This window comes from Haemorhous mexicanus, chromosome 29, assembly GCF_027477595.1.
Source record: "Haemorhous mexicanus isolate bHaeMex1 chromosome 29, bHaeMex1.pri, whole genome shotgun sequence".
Taxonomy (NCBI): domain Eukaryota; kingdom Metazoa; phylum Chordata; class Aves; order Passeriformes; family Fringillidae; genus Haemorhous; species Haemorhous mexicanus.
In genome coordinates, this window is record NC_082369.1 from 5,785,820 (window position 1) to 5,800,895 (window position 15,076).

General features: G+C 59.7%; 1 protein-coding gene across 1 annotated transcript; it reads right to left on the reverse strand.

Moving 5' to 3' along the window:
* Positions 1–1,467: 1,467 nt before the first annotated feature.
* Positions 1,468–14,733, reverse strand: DDX49 (DEAD-box helicase 49). Its single transcript, XM_059869731.1, has 13 exons — positions 14,594–14,733; positions 14,057–14,180; positions 13,365–13,450; positions 12,649–12,770; positions 11,406–11,593; positions 9,870–10,010; positions 8,774–8,849; positions 8,614–8,690; positions 6,821–6,918; positions 5,563–5,637; positions 4,906–4,994; positions 4,708–4,779; positions 1,468–3,598 (listed from the first exon to the last, which is right to left on the reverse strand). Exons 1-13 carry the CDS (start codon positions 14,706–14,708, stop codon positions 3,386–3,388), a joined length of 1,476 nt encoding a protein of 491 aa, XP_059725714.1. The 5' UTR covers positions 14,709–14,733; the 3' UTR covers positions 1,468–3,385.
* Between the last annotated feature and the right edge of the window lie 343 nt (positions 14,734–15,076).

Sequence of the window (15,076 nt, forward strand, 5' to 3'; positions counted from 1 at the left end):
CAAGTTCTCTCCAGGGAGCCCCTGAACCCCCAAGTTCTCTCCAGGGAGCCCCTGAGCTGCAGCCAGAGCCCTCTGGCCCTGCCCTGGCACAGCCCAGAGGTGCCAGCTGTGCCCGTGCCACCCCCCTGCTGCCACCCCCCACCTGTCCCCCAGGTTTTTACATTTTCTAAGGGGAAGGGGCCGAGCCCTTGGGGGGGATTTTTGATTTTTCTGTTGATTTTTTTGTTGGTTTTTCTGTAGTTTTTTAGGAACCACTTGCCTTTTGCAGATCCTGGCTGGGCAGGAGGAGCTGGGCACAGCCAGCACCACTTCCTCCTCTTCCTCTTCCTCCTGGGTGTTCCCAGCCCCTGGAGCAACCCAGGGAAGGAAAATTCTGGATTTGCCCAGAGGGAAAAAAATCTGCATTTTCACAGCCTGGATGAGCTGAGCAGGATTTGAGGACTTGGGGCTGAGCAGGAAGAATTTGGGACAAGGGACATCCCTGAGGGCACCGAGCTGCTGGGCTGGCACCTCTGAGGTTAATTGAAATTAAACAGAGCAAATCTCAGCTGCTTTTGGGGTTTGGATTCTTTTTTTGGTCCCTTTCGTGCTGGGAAGCCCCCAGGGATGTTCTGCTGTGGGGGACAGGGACAGGGACAGGGCCCAGCTGGGCTCAGGGACAGCAGGGGGGGCTGGGGACAGCTGGGGACACTGAGGGGCTGGGGAGGACCCCAGAAATTTGGGAGTTACCCCAGAAATTTGGGAGTGATCTCAGAAATTTGGGAGAACCTCAGAAGTTTGGGAGAACCTCAGAAGTTTGGGAGAACCTCAGAAGTTTGGGAGAACCTCAGAAGTTTGGGAGTGATCTCAGAAATCTGGGAGTGATCTCAGAAATCTGGGAGTGATCTCAGAAATCTGGGAGTGACCCCACAAGTTTCAAAGTGGGAGAAACCCCATAAATTTGGGAGTAACCTCAGAAATTAGGGAGAACCTCAGAAGTTTGGGAGTACCCCAGAAATTCAGGAGTTACCCCAGAAATTTGGGAGTAACCTCAGAAATTTGGGAGAACCTCTGAAATCTGGGAGTTACCCCAGAAATTTGGGAGTAATCTCAGAAGTTTGGGAGTTACCCCACAAGTTTCAAAGTGGGAGAAACCCCATAAATTTAGGAGTAACCTCAGAAATTTGGGTGTTAACCCAGAAATTTGGGAGTAATCTCAGAAGTTTGGGAGAACCTCAGAAATTTGGGAGTAACCCCAGAAACCTGGGAGTGATCTCAGAAGCTTGGGAGTGACCCCACAAGTTTCAGAGTGGGAGTTACCCCAGAAATTCGGGATGAATCTCAGAAGTTTCAGAGCTATCCCAGAAATTCTGGAGTTTCCCCAGAGGTTTGGGAGCTCCCCCCGATGTTGTGCAGCCTCTGCAATCGAGCCAGGCCTGGCTGTGCTTCCCCACAACTTCCCCTCTTTTATTTTAAGCATCACTCCTCTTGCTGCCTCACCTCTTGATTTCCTTTATTTCAAAGCTTTCTTTGGCTGTTTGGTCAGAAATTTCCAAACTTTTCTTTGTGTCTGTTTTGGACGCAGCAGATCCGATCAGCGTGTGCTGATTCCATTGCAAACTGACACAGAACTGACACAAAACCACACAAAATTGACACAAAATTATTTCCACAGCAGGTTTGGGCCAGCCCTGAGCTCCCCCAGGCCCTGCCCAGTGTCCCCTCCCTGGCCTGGAGCCATCTCATCCCTGCCAGAACCTTCTGGAAATGCGTTGTGACCAGCCCAGGCCTGTGCTCAGCATTTGGGAATAAATAAAATCCTTCTCCAGGCTGGGATGGATGGGGCTGGTCACAAAGGATTCCCTCCTTCCTCCCTGCTCAATCCCATTTCTCTCCAGCACCTCCCTCAAACCCGGCCCCAGCCAGGACAAAACCTCCCTGGGCTGGTCCAGAGCCCCCATCCCAGAGGATCTGGGTTCCAATCCCAGAGGATTTGGGTTCCAATCCCAGAGGATTTGGTTCCAATCCCAGCCCCCATCCCAGAGGATTTGGGTTCCAATCCCAGAGGATTTGAGTTCCAATCCCAGAGGATTTGGGTTCCAATTCCAGCCCCAATCCCAGAGGATTTGGGTTCCAATTCCAGAGGATTTGGGTTCCAATCCCAGCCCCAATCCCAGAGGATTTGGGTTCCAATCCCAGAGGATTTATTTGGTTCCAATCCCAGCCCCAATCCCAGAGGATTTGGGTTCCAATCCCAGAGGATTTATTTGGTTCCAATCCCAGAGGATTTGGTTCCAATCCCAGCCCCAATCCCAGAGGATTTGGTTCATTTTTTGGTTGTTTCACAGCTGGGGCACCCACACCTCCCTCTGGGGCCTCTGCAGCCCTGATGGATTCCTGATGAATTCCTGATCACCCTGATGAATTCCTCATTAACCTGATCACCCTGATGAATTCCTCATTAACCTGACCACCCTGATGAATTCCTTAATTTGTGCTTCCAGGGGGGACAATCTTGTGCTGCAAAGGTGACAAAGATGCGTTTTTGGGTCTGGCTGCAGCTTTTTGTGCATTTTTGTGCTTTTTGTGCATTTTTGTGTCTGGCAGCAGCTCCATCCCAGCCCCCTCCTGGCTGAGGCCTCACTAATGAGGATTTTAATTATTCACAGCCCAGCCAGAGCGTTAATGAGGGGAGAAATTAATCACGGGGAGAGCAGGATGAGCAAGGAAAACCTGCTGGAAACCCCCTGAGTGCAAATGGGGGATCCAGGGAAAACTTGGAGCTGCTTCCAGAGGGGCAGGGAGTCCCAGAGGAGCTGGAGAGGATTTGGGATGAGGGGTGGAGGGCCCAGGGAATGGATTTGGGATCTGGGAATTCCAGGGAATGGATTTGGGATTTGGGAATTCCAGGGAATGGATTTGGGATTTGGGAATCCCAGGGAATGGATTTGGGATTTGGGAATCCCAGGGAATGGATTTGGGATTTGGGAATCCCAGGGCACAGGGAATGGATTTGGGATTTGGGAATTCCAGGGCCCAGGGAATGGATTTGGGAATTCCAGGGCCCAAGGAATGATTTGGGATTTGGGAATCCCAGGGAATGGATTTGGGATTTGGGAATCCCAGGGCCCAAGGAATGGATTTAAACTGGAAAGGGGAATCTGGGTGGGATTTGGGCAGGAATTCCTGGCTGGAATTCCCAGAGAAGCTGTGGCTGCCCCTGGATGAGCCCTGGGCTCCTCCCCATCCCCATCCCCATCCCCATCCCCATCCCCATCCCCATCCCCATCCCAATCCCAATCCCAAGGGTTCTGGGATTCTTCCCTTTTCCCACAGTCCAGTGTCCAATCCCAATTTTCCCACAGCAGCAGCAATCCCAGGGCACTCCAGGCCAGGCCCAGCCGTGTCACTGCTCCTCCTCCTCCTCCTTGTCCTTGTCCCTGTCCTTGTCCTGGTCCATCCTCCTCCTCCTCCTCCTCTCCATCCTGCGCTGCAGTTTCCCCTGCAGCTGCAGCTGCCTCCTCCGTTGCAGGCGCTGCTGCAGCTTCTCCCGGCACTCCCGGTTCCGGCTCCGGATCCGCCCCAGCTCCGCCCGGCGCCGCGCCCGCCGCTCCGGGTCCTGGGGACAGGGACACGGGGACAATGGGGACAGGGACACGGGGACACTGGGGACAGCAGGGACACTGGGATAGGGACACGGGGACACTGGGATAGGGACACGGGGACACTGGGGACAGGGACACGGGGACACAGGGATAGGGACAGGGACACTGGGGACAGGGACACGGGGACACTGGGATAGGGACATGGGGACACTGGGGACAGCAGGGACACGGGGACACTGGGGACAGCAGGGACACTGGGATAGGGACACGGGGACACTGGGATAGGGACACGGGGACACTGGGACAGCAGGGACAGGGACACGGGGACACTGGGGACAGGGACACTGGGATAGGGACAGGGACACTGGGGACAGCAGGGACAGGGGGACACTGGGATAAGGACAGGGACACGGGGACAGCAGGGACACTGGGGACAGCAGGGACAGGGGGACACTGGGATAGGGACAGGGACACTGGGACAGCAGGGACACTGGGATAGGGACAGGGACACTGGGACACTGGGGACACGGGGACACTGGGGACACTGGGATAGGGACACGGACACGGGGACAGCAGGGACACTGGGATAGGGACAGGGACACTGGGACACTGGGGACACTGGGATAGGGACAGGGACACGGGGACACTGGGGACACTGGGGACACTGGGATAGGGACAGGGACACGGGGACACTGGGGACACTGGAACACTGGGGACACCGGGGATAGGGACAGGGACACTGGGGACACAGGGGACAGCGCAGGGCACCGGGGACACAGGATGGGGACACCAGGGACACTGCGGGGCACTGTGGACACCGGGGACATGGACACTGGGGACAGGGACACTGGGGGGCACTGGGGACACTGGGGATGGGGACAGGGACACTGGGGACACCGGGGATGGGGACACTGGAGGCACTGGGGACAGGGACACTGGGGACACTGGGGACACTGGGGACACTGGGGACACCGGGGACAGGGACACAAGGGACACTGGGGTGGGGACAGCGGGGACACAGGATGGGGACACTGGGGATGGGAACACTGGGGACACCGGGGACACCAGGGACAGCCATGTCCCCTCCCCACGCTGTACCAGCTGCCAAGGCCGCAGCTCTCACCTTCCCCTCCAGGATCATCTGCTTCCTCTTATTGATTTCCTTCTTCTCATCAAAGTCCATCCCCTCCAGCTCCTGGCAGGGGGAAGAGCAGCAGAGCCACAGACTCAGCCCTGGGCACCAAAACCCCTGAAAAGGTGGGAAACCCCCCAAAAAGGCCGGGGGGACCCCAAAGGCTCCCCCAGCCCCAGGGCCACTCACGATGTCACACTCGCGCCTGGTGACGTTCACTTGGGTCAGGATGTCCAGCACCAGCTGCTCCTGCACAGAGAACTCCTGCAGCTGCAGCTCTGGGGACAGGGGGGACACGAGGGTCACATCACAACCCTCAGGGACACACAGAGGGTCACAACCCAACCCTCAGGGGACAGGGGACACAGAGGGTCACAACCCAGCCCTCAGGGACACAGAACCCCTGCAGCTGCAGCTCTGGGGACAGGGGGGACACGAGGGTCACAAACCCAACCCTCAGGGACACACAGAGGGTCACAAACCCAGCCCTCAGGGGGACACCCAGCCCAGCCCTGGGGTCACCAGGGGGATCTCCTGGGGGTGATCCCAGATCAGGGATTGGGAAGGTTTGGGAAGGGAAGGTTTGGGAAGGTTTGGGAAGGTTTGGGAAGGTTTGGGAAGGTTTGGGAAGGGGAGGGGAAGGGGAAGGGGAAGGGGAAGGGGAAGGGGAAGGGGAAGGGGAAGGGGAAGGGGAAGGGGAAGGGGAAGGGGAAGGGGAAGGGGAAGGGGAAGGGGAAGGGGAAGGGGAAGGGGAAGGGGAAGGGGAAGGGGAAGGGGAAGGGGAAGGGGAAGGGGAAGGGGAAGGGGAAGGTTTGGGAAGGGAAGGGGAAGGGGAAGGGCACTCACTGATCTCCTCCTCGATGGCGTGCACCAGGTGGATGTCATACTGTGTCACCAGGGTGATGGCCAGGCCCTTCCTCCCTGAAAGGGTTAAAAGCAGGCATGGGGCAATCCTGGTGGGCAGAGGGGGACGGAGCCAGGGCACTCCCAACCCTCCGTGCCCAGCAGCCACACTGGGAGAGCTCTTCTGGCTCTGAAAATCCCATTAAGCCAGCAGGGAGGTGTGACCCCCCCCTGACACACCCAGGGCAGGACCCCAGAGATCCCAGAGGGGTCTGAAAGGAGGGAAAGGAGGATTTGGGGAATGACACCCAGAAATGGGAGGTGTCCCTGCCTGTCCCACCCCTGGAATTATCCCAGGATATTCTGGAGCCCCCTGGGATAGTGGGAGGTGTCATAAAAGAGGGGGAAAAGGAGGATTTGGGGAATGACACCCAGAAATGGGAGGTGTCCAGGTGTCCCTGGAATTGTCCCAGGTTATTCTGGAGCACTGGGAAAGGTCTTAAAGGAGGAGAAAAATGAGATTTGGGGAATGACACCCAGAAATGGGAGGTGTCCCTGCCTGTCCCACCCCTGGAGTTATCCCAGAATATTCTGGAGCACCTCAGGGTTGTTGGAGGTGTCATAAAAGAGGAGAAAAGTGAAGATTTTGGGAATTACACCCAAAAATGGGAGGTGTCCCTGGAACTGTCCCAGTTTCCCCACCCCTGGAATTGTCCCAGGTTATTTTGGAGCCTCCTGGGATAGTGGGAGGTGTTTTAAAAGAGGAGAAAAGTGAGGATTTGGGGAATGACACCCAGAAATGGGAGGTGTCCCTGCCTGTCCCACCCCAGGAATTGTCCCAGGTTATTCTGGAGCCCCCTGGGATAGTGGGAGGTGTCATAAAAGAGGGGAAAAAGGAGGATTTTGGGAATTACACACAAAAACGGGAGGTGTCCCTAGAACTGTCCCAGTTTCTCCACCCCTGGAATTGTCCCAGGTTATTCTGGAGCACCCTGGGATAGGGGGAGGTGTTTTAAAAGAGAAGAAAAGTGAGGATTTGGGGAATTAAAGACAGAAACAGGAGGTGTCCCTGGAGCTGTCCCAGTGTCCCCCCTCAGGAGCTGTCCCCGTCCCTGCCCATCCCCTCTCTGCCCCCTGAGCATTCTCCTGATCCTTCCCCTCCCTCCCAGGTGCTGCCCACGCTGCTGAGGGTGGGCTGGGGGCACTCCTGGGACCCCCCAGCCCCTCCCTGGGGGCTGGGACCCCCCGGTGCCCCCCTGACCTGCCCGTGCTGTCCGTCCCACACGGTGGATGTAGATCTTGGGCAGCCCTGGGGTGTTGTGGTTGATGACAACCTGCACTGCAGGGATGTCCAAACCTCTGCAATCCAGGGGGAAAAACCACCCAGGGGTGGAAAAACAGCTTAAACAGCATGGAATTGTCAAATGGCACAGGGGTTTGGGGGGGAGGGACCCCAAAACCCACCCAGTGCTTGGGCAGGGACACCTGCACTGGGCCAGGGATCTGCTCCATCCCTGCTTCCCCCAAACCCCCAGATTCCCGTGGATAAAATCTTTATTGGCTGATTGGAGAATAAATTCCTTCCTCACAACAATTCCCCAGCTTCTTCCTCACAGAGTTCAGCAATTCCCTGATTCCTCCCTCACAGAGTTCAGCAATTCCCTGATTCCTCCCTCACAGAGTTCAGCAATTCCCTGATTTCTCTTCCACAGAGCTCCCCAATTCCCCAACTCAACAATTCCTCAACTCAACAATTCCCAAACTCCTCCCAGCTCAGCAATTCCCAAACTCCCCCCAGCTCAGCAATTCCCAAACTCCTCCCAGCTCAGCAATTCCCAAACTCCCCCCAGCTCAACAATTCCCTGTCCCCTTGGAGCTGCTCCCTGGCAGCCCCAGGACCCCCCAAACCCTCCCTGGGCACCCCCAGGCTCCAAAGCCCAGCTCAGACAGGCTGGGAAGAGCCTGTCCCACCCAGACCTGGGGCACTGGAAGGTCTGATCTTGCTAAGCTCAGCCTAAGCTGGATCTGGAGGACAATCCCAGGTGGGAGAGCCTGTCCCACCCAGATCTGGGCCATTGGAGGGTCTGATCTTGCTAAGCTCAGCCTAAGCTGGTTCTGGTGCACAATCCCAGGTGGGAGAGCCTGTCCCACCCAGACCTGGAGCATTTGGGGGTCTGGTCTTGCTAAGCTCAGCCTAAATTGACTCTGGTGCACAATCCCAGGTGGAAGAGCCTGTCCCACCCAGACCTGGGCCATTGGAGGGTCTGGTCTTGCTAAGCTCAGCCTAAGCTGGTTCTGGTGCACAATCCCAGGTGGGAGAGCCTGTCCCACCCAGATCTGGAGCATTTGGGGGTCTGGTCTTGCTAAGCTCAGCCTAAATTGACTCTGGTGCACAATCCCAGGTGGAAGAGCCTGTCCCACCCAGATTTGGGGCACTGGGGGGGTCTGATCTTGCTAAGCTCAGCCTAAACTAGTTCTGGTGCACAAACCCAGGTGGAAGAGCCTGTCCCACCCAGACCTGGGCCATTGGAGGGTCTGGTCTTGCTAAGCTCAGCCTAAGCTGGTTCTGGTGCACAATCCCAGGTGGGAGAGCCTGTCCCACCCAGACCTGGGGCATTTGGGGGTCTGATCTTGCTAAGCTCAGCCTAAATTGGTTCTGCTGAACAATCCCAGGTGGGAGAGCCTGTCCCACCCAGACCTGGGGCATTGGAGGGTCTGGTCTTGCTAAGCTCAGCCCAAGCTGGTTCTGGTGCACAATCCCAGCTGGAAGAGCCTGTCCCACCCAGACCTGGAGCATTTGGGGGTCTGGTCTTGCTAAGCTCAGCCTAAATTGACTCTGGTGCACAATCCCAGGTGGGAAGAGCCTGTCCCACCCAGACCTGGGCCATTGGAGGGTCTGGTCTTGCTAAGCTCAGCCCAAGCTGGTTCTGGAGGACAATCCCAGCTGGAAGAGCCTGTCCCACCCAGATCTGGAGCATTTGGGGGTCTGATCTTGCTAAGCTCAGCCTAAGCTGGTTCTGGAGGACAATCCCAGGTGGGAGAGCTTTGCTTTACCTGGCAGCCACGTCAGTGGCAATGAGGATTTTGAAGATGCTGGACTTGAACTTGGCCAAAGCTGCAAATCTCTGTTTCTGGGAGGAGAAAATTCCCAGGTGAGGGCTGGGAGAGAATGCCAGCAGGGAGCAGGCCCCTGGCAGGGCCCTGGGGCCCTCACCTGCTTCATCATGGAGTGCAGAGCCACCGAGGGGAAGCTGAACTTCCTCAGCATCATGTTCAGCACCTGGCAGTCCCTGGGAGGGAGGAAAGAAATCAGGAGAACGCTCAGGGTGCAGAGAGGGGATGGGGCAGGGCAGAGCTGGGACAGGCAGGGACTGGGACAGCTCCAGGGACACCTCCTGTTTCTGGGTCTAATTCCCAAAATCCTCATTTTGCTCCTCCTTTAAAACACCTCCCACTATCCCAGGGGGCTCCAGAATATCCTGGGACAATTCCAGGGGAGGGACAGGCAGGGACACCTCTCATTTTTGGGTGTAATTCCCAAAATCCTCATTTTTCTTCTCTTTTAAGACACCTCCCACTATCCCAGGGGGCTCCAACAGGGCCTGGGAGAATTCCAGGGGTGGGAAAACTGTGCCAGGGAGGAGGAAAGGGGGAGGAAAAGAAGGAAAAGGAGGAGGAGGAAAAAAGGAGGAGGAGGAAAAAAGGAGGAGGAGGAGGAAAAAAAGGAGGAGGAGGAGGAAAAAAGGAGGAGGAGGAGGAAAAAAGGAGGAGGAGGAAAAAAAGGAGGAGGCAAAAAAGGAGGAGGAAGAAAGGGAGGAGGAAAAAAGGGAGGAGGAAAAAAGGGAGGAGGAAAAAAGGGAGGAGGAAAAAAGGGAGGAGGAAAAAAGGGAGGAGGAAAAAAGGAGGAGGAAAAAAAGGAGGAGGAAAAAAGGGAGGAGGAAAAAAGGAGGAGGAGGAAAAAAGGAGGAGGAGGAAAAAAGGAGGAGGAGGAAAAAGGGAGGAGGAGGAAAAAGGGAGGAGGAGGAGGAAAAGGAGGAGGAAAAAGAGGAGGAGGAAAAAGAGGAGGAGGAAAAAGAGGAGGAGGAAAAAGAGGAGGAGGAAAAAGAGGAGGAGGAAAAAGAGGAGGAGGAAAAGGAGGAGGAGGAAAAGGAGGAGGAAAAAAAGGGAGGAGGAAAAAAGGGAGGAGGAAAAAAAGGAGGAGGAAAAAAAGGAGGAAAAAAAAAGGAGGAGGAAAAAAGGGAGGAGGAAAAAAGGAGGAAAAGAGGGAGGAGGAAAAGGGGGAGGAAAGGGAAAAGGAGGAGGGCTCTCACTTGCAGGTCTTGGTGAAGATGATGATGGCCCAGTCCTCGTGCTGGTCCTGGAAGCTCTGCACCAGGTGCACCAGGTAGGCGTCCTTGAGGGCCTCGGGCACCAGCAGGTACCTCTGCTCCAGCCCCTCCACCGTCCTCACCCTGCAGGGAATGGAACAGGGAAATTCCAGGATCCCTGAGGCTGGAAAAGCCCTCCAGGATCACCCATCACGTCCCTCACCACGCCCAGCCCTCCCCTGGACTCCCTTTCCAGGGGGAATTCCAGCTGTGTCCCAGCTGGAGCACCCTGGGCTGCTCCCTCCTGTCCTGGGGTCCCCTGGGAGCCTCCTGGCTGTCCCCTGCTCTTGGGGACGTGTGGGGATTGGGAATGTCCCCCTGATCCTGCTTTGCTCCAGGCTGGGCCCCTTCCCAAACCCCTCAGGAACTCTCCAGCTCCTTGCCAAAAATTTCCCAGCCCCTTCCCAGGAATTCCCAGCTCCCTCAAGAGTTCTCCAGTGCCTTTCTCATCTCCCTCAGGAATTCTCCAGCTCCTTCCCAGAGATTTCCAGCCCCATCCCAGAGATTTCCCCAGCCCTTTTCCAGCTCCCTCAGGAATTCCTAACTCTCTCAAGAATTCTCCAGTCCCTTCCCAGCCCCCTCAGGAATTCTCCAGCCCCTTCCCAGGAATTCTCCAGCCCCTTCTCAGCCCCTTCAGGAATTCCCAATTCTCTCAAGAGTTCTCCAGTCCCTTTCTCATCTCTCTCAGGAATCTTCCAGCCCCTTCAGGAATTCCCAACTCTTTCAAGAGTTCTCCAGTCCCTTTCTTGTATCTCTCAGGAATTTCTCAGCCCTTTCCCGGCCCCTTCAGGAACTCCCAACTCTCCCAAGAATTCTCCAATCCCTTTCTCATCTCTCTCAAGGATTTCTCCAGCCCTTCCAGCCCCCTCAGGAATTCCCCAGCCCCTTCCCAGGAATTCTCCAGCCCTTCCCAGCCCCCTCAGGAATTCCCAACTCTCCTAAGAGTTCTCCAACCCCTTTCTCATCTCTCTCAAGGATTCCCCAGCCCCTTCCCAGCCCCCTCAGGAATTCCCCAGCCCCCTCAGGAATTCCCCAGCCCCCTCCCAGGAATTCCCCAGCCCCTTCCCAGCCCCCTCAGGAATTCCCCAGCCCCTTCCCAGCCCCCTCAGGAATTCCCCAGCCCCCTCCCAGGAATTCCCCAGCCCTTCCCAGCCCCCTCAGGAATTCCCCAGCCCCTTCCCAGCCCCCTCAGGAATTCCCCAGCCCCCTCAGGAATTCCCCAGCCCCCTCCCAGGAATTCCCCAGCCCTTCCCAGCCCCCTCAGGAATTCCCCAGCCCCTTCCCAGCCCCCTCAGGAATTCCCCAGCCCCCTCAGGAATTCCCCAGCCCCCTCAGGAATTCCCCAGCCCCCTCCCAGCCCCCTCAGGAATTCCCCAGCCCCCCTCAGGAATTCCCCAGCCCCCCCCAGCTCCCTGGCAGCGCCCTGGCCCAGGAGGGAGCAGCGGGAGCAGCCGGCCGGGGGCACAGCCGGGCACTCACGGGGCCGGGGCCTCCCAGAAGAAGGGGCTGTGGGCAGCCAGGGCCCGCAGGTGGCACAGGGTGCCCGTCAGGGTGGCACTGAAGAGCAGGGTCTGGCGGCGCGCGGGCACCGCGCCCAGGATCAGCTCCAGGTCGGCGCTGAAGTCGGCGCTGCCCTGCTCCAGCAGGCGGTCGGCCTCGTCCAGCACCTGGGCACGGGGATCCACTGGGATCCACTGGGATCCACTGGGAACCCCAGGGGATCCACCAGGGAAACCCCAGAATTCCAGGGATCCACCAGGAGATCCACCAGGGGATCCCCAGAATTCCAGGGATCCACCAGGGAACCCCAGGGGAGCCACCAGGGAAACCCCAGAATTCCAGGGATCCACCAGGGGATCCCCAGAATTCCAGGGATCCACCAGGGAACCCCAGGGGATCCACCAGGGAAACCCCAGAATTCCAGGGATCCACCAGGAGATCCACCAGGGGATCCACCAGGGAAACCCCAGAATTCCAGGGATCCACCAGGGAAACCCCAGGGGATCCACCAGGGAAACCCCAGGGAGACAGGGATCTACAGGGGGTCCACATGGAAACCCCAAGGATCCACCAGGGGATCCACCAGAGGAACTCCAGGGAGCCACCAGGGATCCACCGGGAACCCAGCAGGGATCCACCAGGGGATCCGCAGGGAGCCAGGGATCCACCAGGGAGCTGCCAGGGATCCACAGGGAAACGCCAGGGAGCTGCCAGGGATCCACCAAGGAATGCACCAGGGAAACCCCAGGATTCCAGGAATCCACAGGGAACCCCAGGGGATCCACAGGGAATCCACAGGGAAACCCCAGGGAAACACCAGGGATCCACCAGGGGATCCACCAGGGGATCCACCAGGGGATCCACAGGGAGCCAGGGACCCACCAGGGAACCCCAGGGATCCACCCGGGATCAACAGGGAATCCACCAGGGAGCCAGGGATCCACAAGGAACCCACCAGGGATCCACAGGGAACCCACCAGGGATCCACCAGGGGATCCACCAAGGAAACCCCAGGGTGCCAGGGATCCACCAGGGAACAGGGATTGAGGAAACCCAGGAGGATTCTTGGAAATGCCCCCAGGGATGGAGGGAACCCCCCAGGATCCCCAGAAACCCACCCAGGAACCCCCCAGGATTCCCAGAAACCCACCCAGGGAACCCCCCAGGATTCCCAGGAATGCCCCCAGGGATGGAGGGACCCCCCAGGACCCCCAGGACTCACCAGGAACTTGACCTTGGCCAGGCTGAAGGTGCTGGAGCTGCGCAGGTGGTCGGCCAGGCGCCCGGGGGTGGCCACCACCACGTGGGGCCGGCGGGCCAGGGCCAGGGCCTGGGCCACCATGTCTGGGGACAGACAGACAGACAGACTGGGAATGGGCTGGGAATGGGGCTGGGAACACTGGGAATGGACTGGGAATGTCAGCCAGGGCCTGGGCCACCATGTCTGGGGACAGACAGACAGACAGACTGGGAATGGGGCTGGGAATGGGGCTGGGAACACTGGGAATGGGGGCCAGGGTCAGGGCCTGGGCCATCATGTCTGGGGACAGACAGACAGACAGACTGGGAATGGGGCTGGGAATGGGGCTGGGAATGATGGGAATGGGCTGGGAATGTCGGCCAGGGCCTGGGCCACCATGTCTGGGGACAGACAGACAGACAGACAGACTGACAGACTGGGAATGGGCTGGGAACGATGGGAATGATGGGAACACTGGGAATGGACTGGGAATGTGGGCCAGGGCCTGGGCCACCATGTCTGGGGACAGACAGACAGACAGACTGGGAATGATGGGAAAGCTGCGAATGGGGGCCAGAGCCCCCATGTGTGAGAGGAGAGACATCATGGGAATGGGCTGGGAACACCGGGAACACTGGGAAAGGGAGCACTGGGAGCACTGGGAGCACTGGGGACGGGGCAGGGACCCCCAGACTCACCGAGGCCGCCCACCACCACGCAGTCCTTGAGGCCCAGGGGTTTGCCCAGCACCCGGAACTGCTCGGCGATCTGGTACGCCAGCTCCCTGCACGGGGGGGGGGAACGGGGGCTCAGCCAGCCCGGGGGCTCCCCCGGTACCCCAGAGATCCCCCCGGTACCCCCAGAGCTCCCCCCGGTACCCCCAGAGCTCCCCCCGGTACCCCCAGAGCTCCCCCCGGTACCCCCAGAGCTCCCCCCGGTACCCCCAGAGCTCCCCCCGGTACCCCCAGGGATCCCCCCGGTACCCCCAGGGATCCCCCCGGTACCGCCAGGGATCCCCCCGGATCTCCCCGGTACCCCCAGGGCTCCCCCCGGTACCCCCAGAGCTCCCCCCGGTACCCCCAGGGATCCCCCCGGTACCCCCAGAGCTCCCCCCGGTACCCCAGAGCTCCCCCCGGTACCCCCAGAGCTCCCCCCGGTACCCCCCAGAGCTCCCCCCGGTACCCCCAGAGCTCCCCCCGGTACCCCCAGGGATCCCCCCGGTACCCCCAGGGATCCCCCCGGTACCCCAGAGCTCCTCCCGGTACCCCCAGGGCTCCCCCGGTACCCCCAGGGATCCCCCCGGTTCCCCCGAGCTCCTCCCGGTTCCCCGGCTGTCCCCGGTTCCCCAGGGCTGTCTGTGGTTCCCCCCGGCTCCCCGCGGTGCCGGTACCGGGTGGGGGTGAGCACGAGGCAGAAGATGCCGTAGGGGTCCTGGGCCAGCACGTGCAGCACCGGCAGCACGAACGCCGCCGTCTTCCCGCTGCCCGTCTGGGCACAGCCCAGGCAGTCCCGGCCTGCGGGGAGGGGGCGGCTCAGGCAACGGGAACCGGGGAACGGGAATCGGGGAACGGGGAAAGGGAACCGGGGAACGGGGAAAGGGAACCGGGGAACGGGGAAAGGGAACCGGGGAACGGGAACCGGGGAACGGGAACCGGGGAACGGGACCGAGGAAAGGAAGCGGGAACGGGGAATGGGAACAGGAGCAGGGAACAGGGAACGAGACCAGGAACGGGATCGGGGAATGGGAACCGGGAGGCAGAACGGCCGAACCGGGACCGGAGAAAAGGAAAAGGAGGGCGAGCGGCCGGGTCCGAAGGAGGGATGGGGCCCACGAGGGGCCGTTCCCGGGGGTGGGACGGGGACCGGGAGCGGCGCTCCCGAGGAAGGCCCGGGGCCCGGCAATGGCCGTCCCGGGCCGGGAGCTCACCCTGCAGCACGGCCGGGATGCAGGCGGCCTGCACGGGCGTGGGCCGGAGCAGCCCCACCTGCCGGGCCTGCTCCGCCAGCCACGGCGCCAGCCCGAGCGCCCGGAACTCCGCCATGGCCGCGCCGGCTCCGCGCGCCCCAATGGCGTCACCGCCGCGCGCGCCGCTCATTGGCCGGCTCGTCCTAGCCCCGCCCACACGTGCGTCGCGCGCCTCGATGGCGTCACCGCATCGTGCGTCGCTCATTGGCCGGCTCGCTCCGACCCCGCCCACACGCGGCGCCGCGCGTACCGATGGCGTCACCTCCGTGCTCTCTGCTCATTGGTCATCCCTCTCCAACCCCGCCCCGATGGCGTCACCGCCTCGTGTGTTGTTCATTGGCCGGTTCGCTCCGACCCCGCCCACACGCTGCGCCGCGCGTCGCTTTTTGCTGACGTATTGGCTCCTCGCGTTGCTATTGGCGGTTGCCATGGAGACAGCGTCTC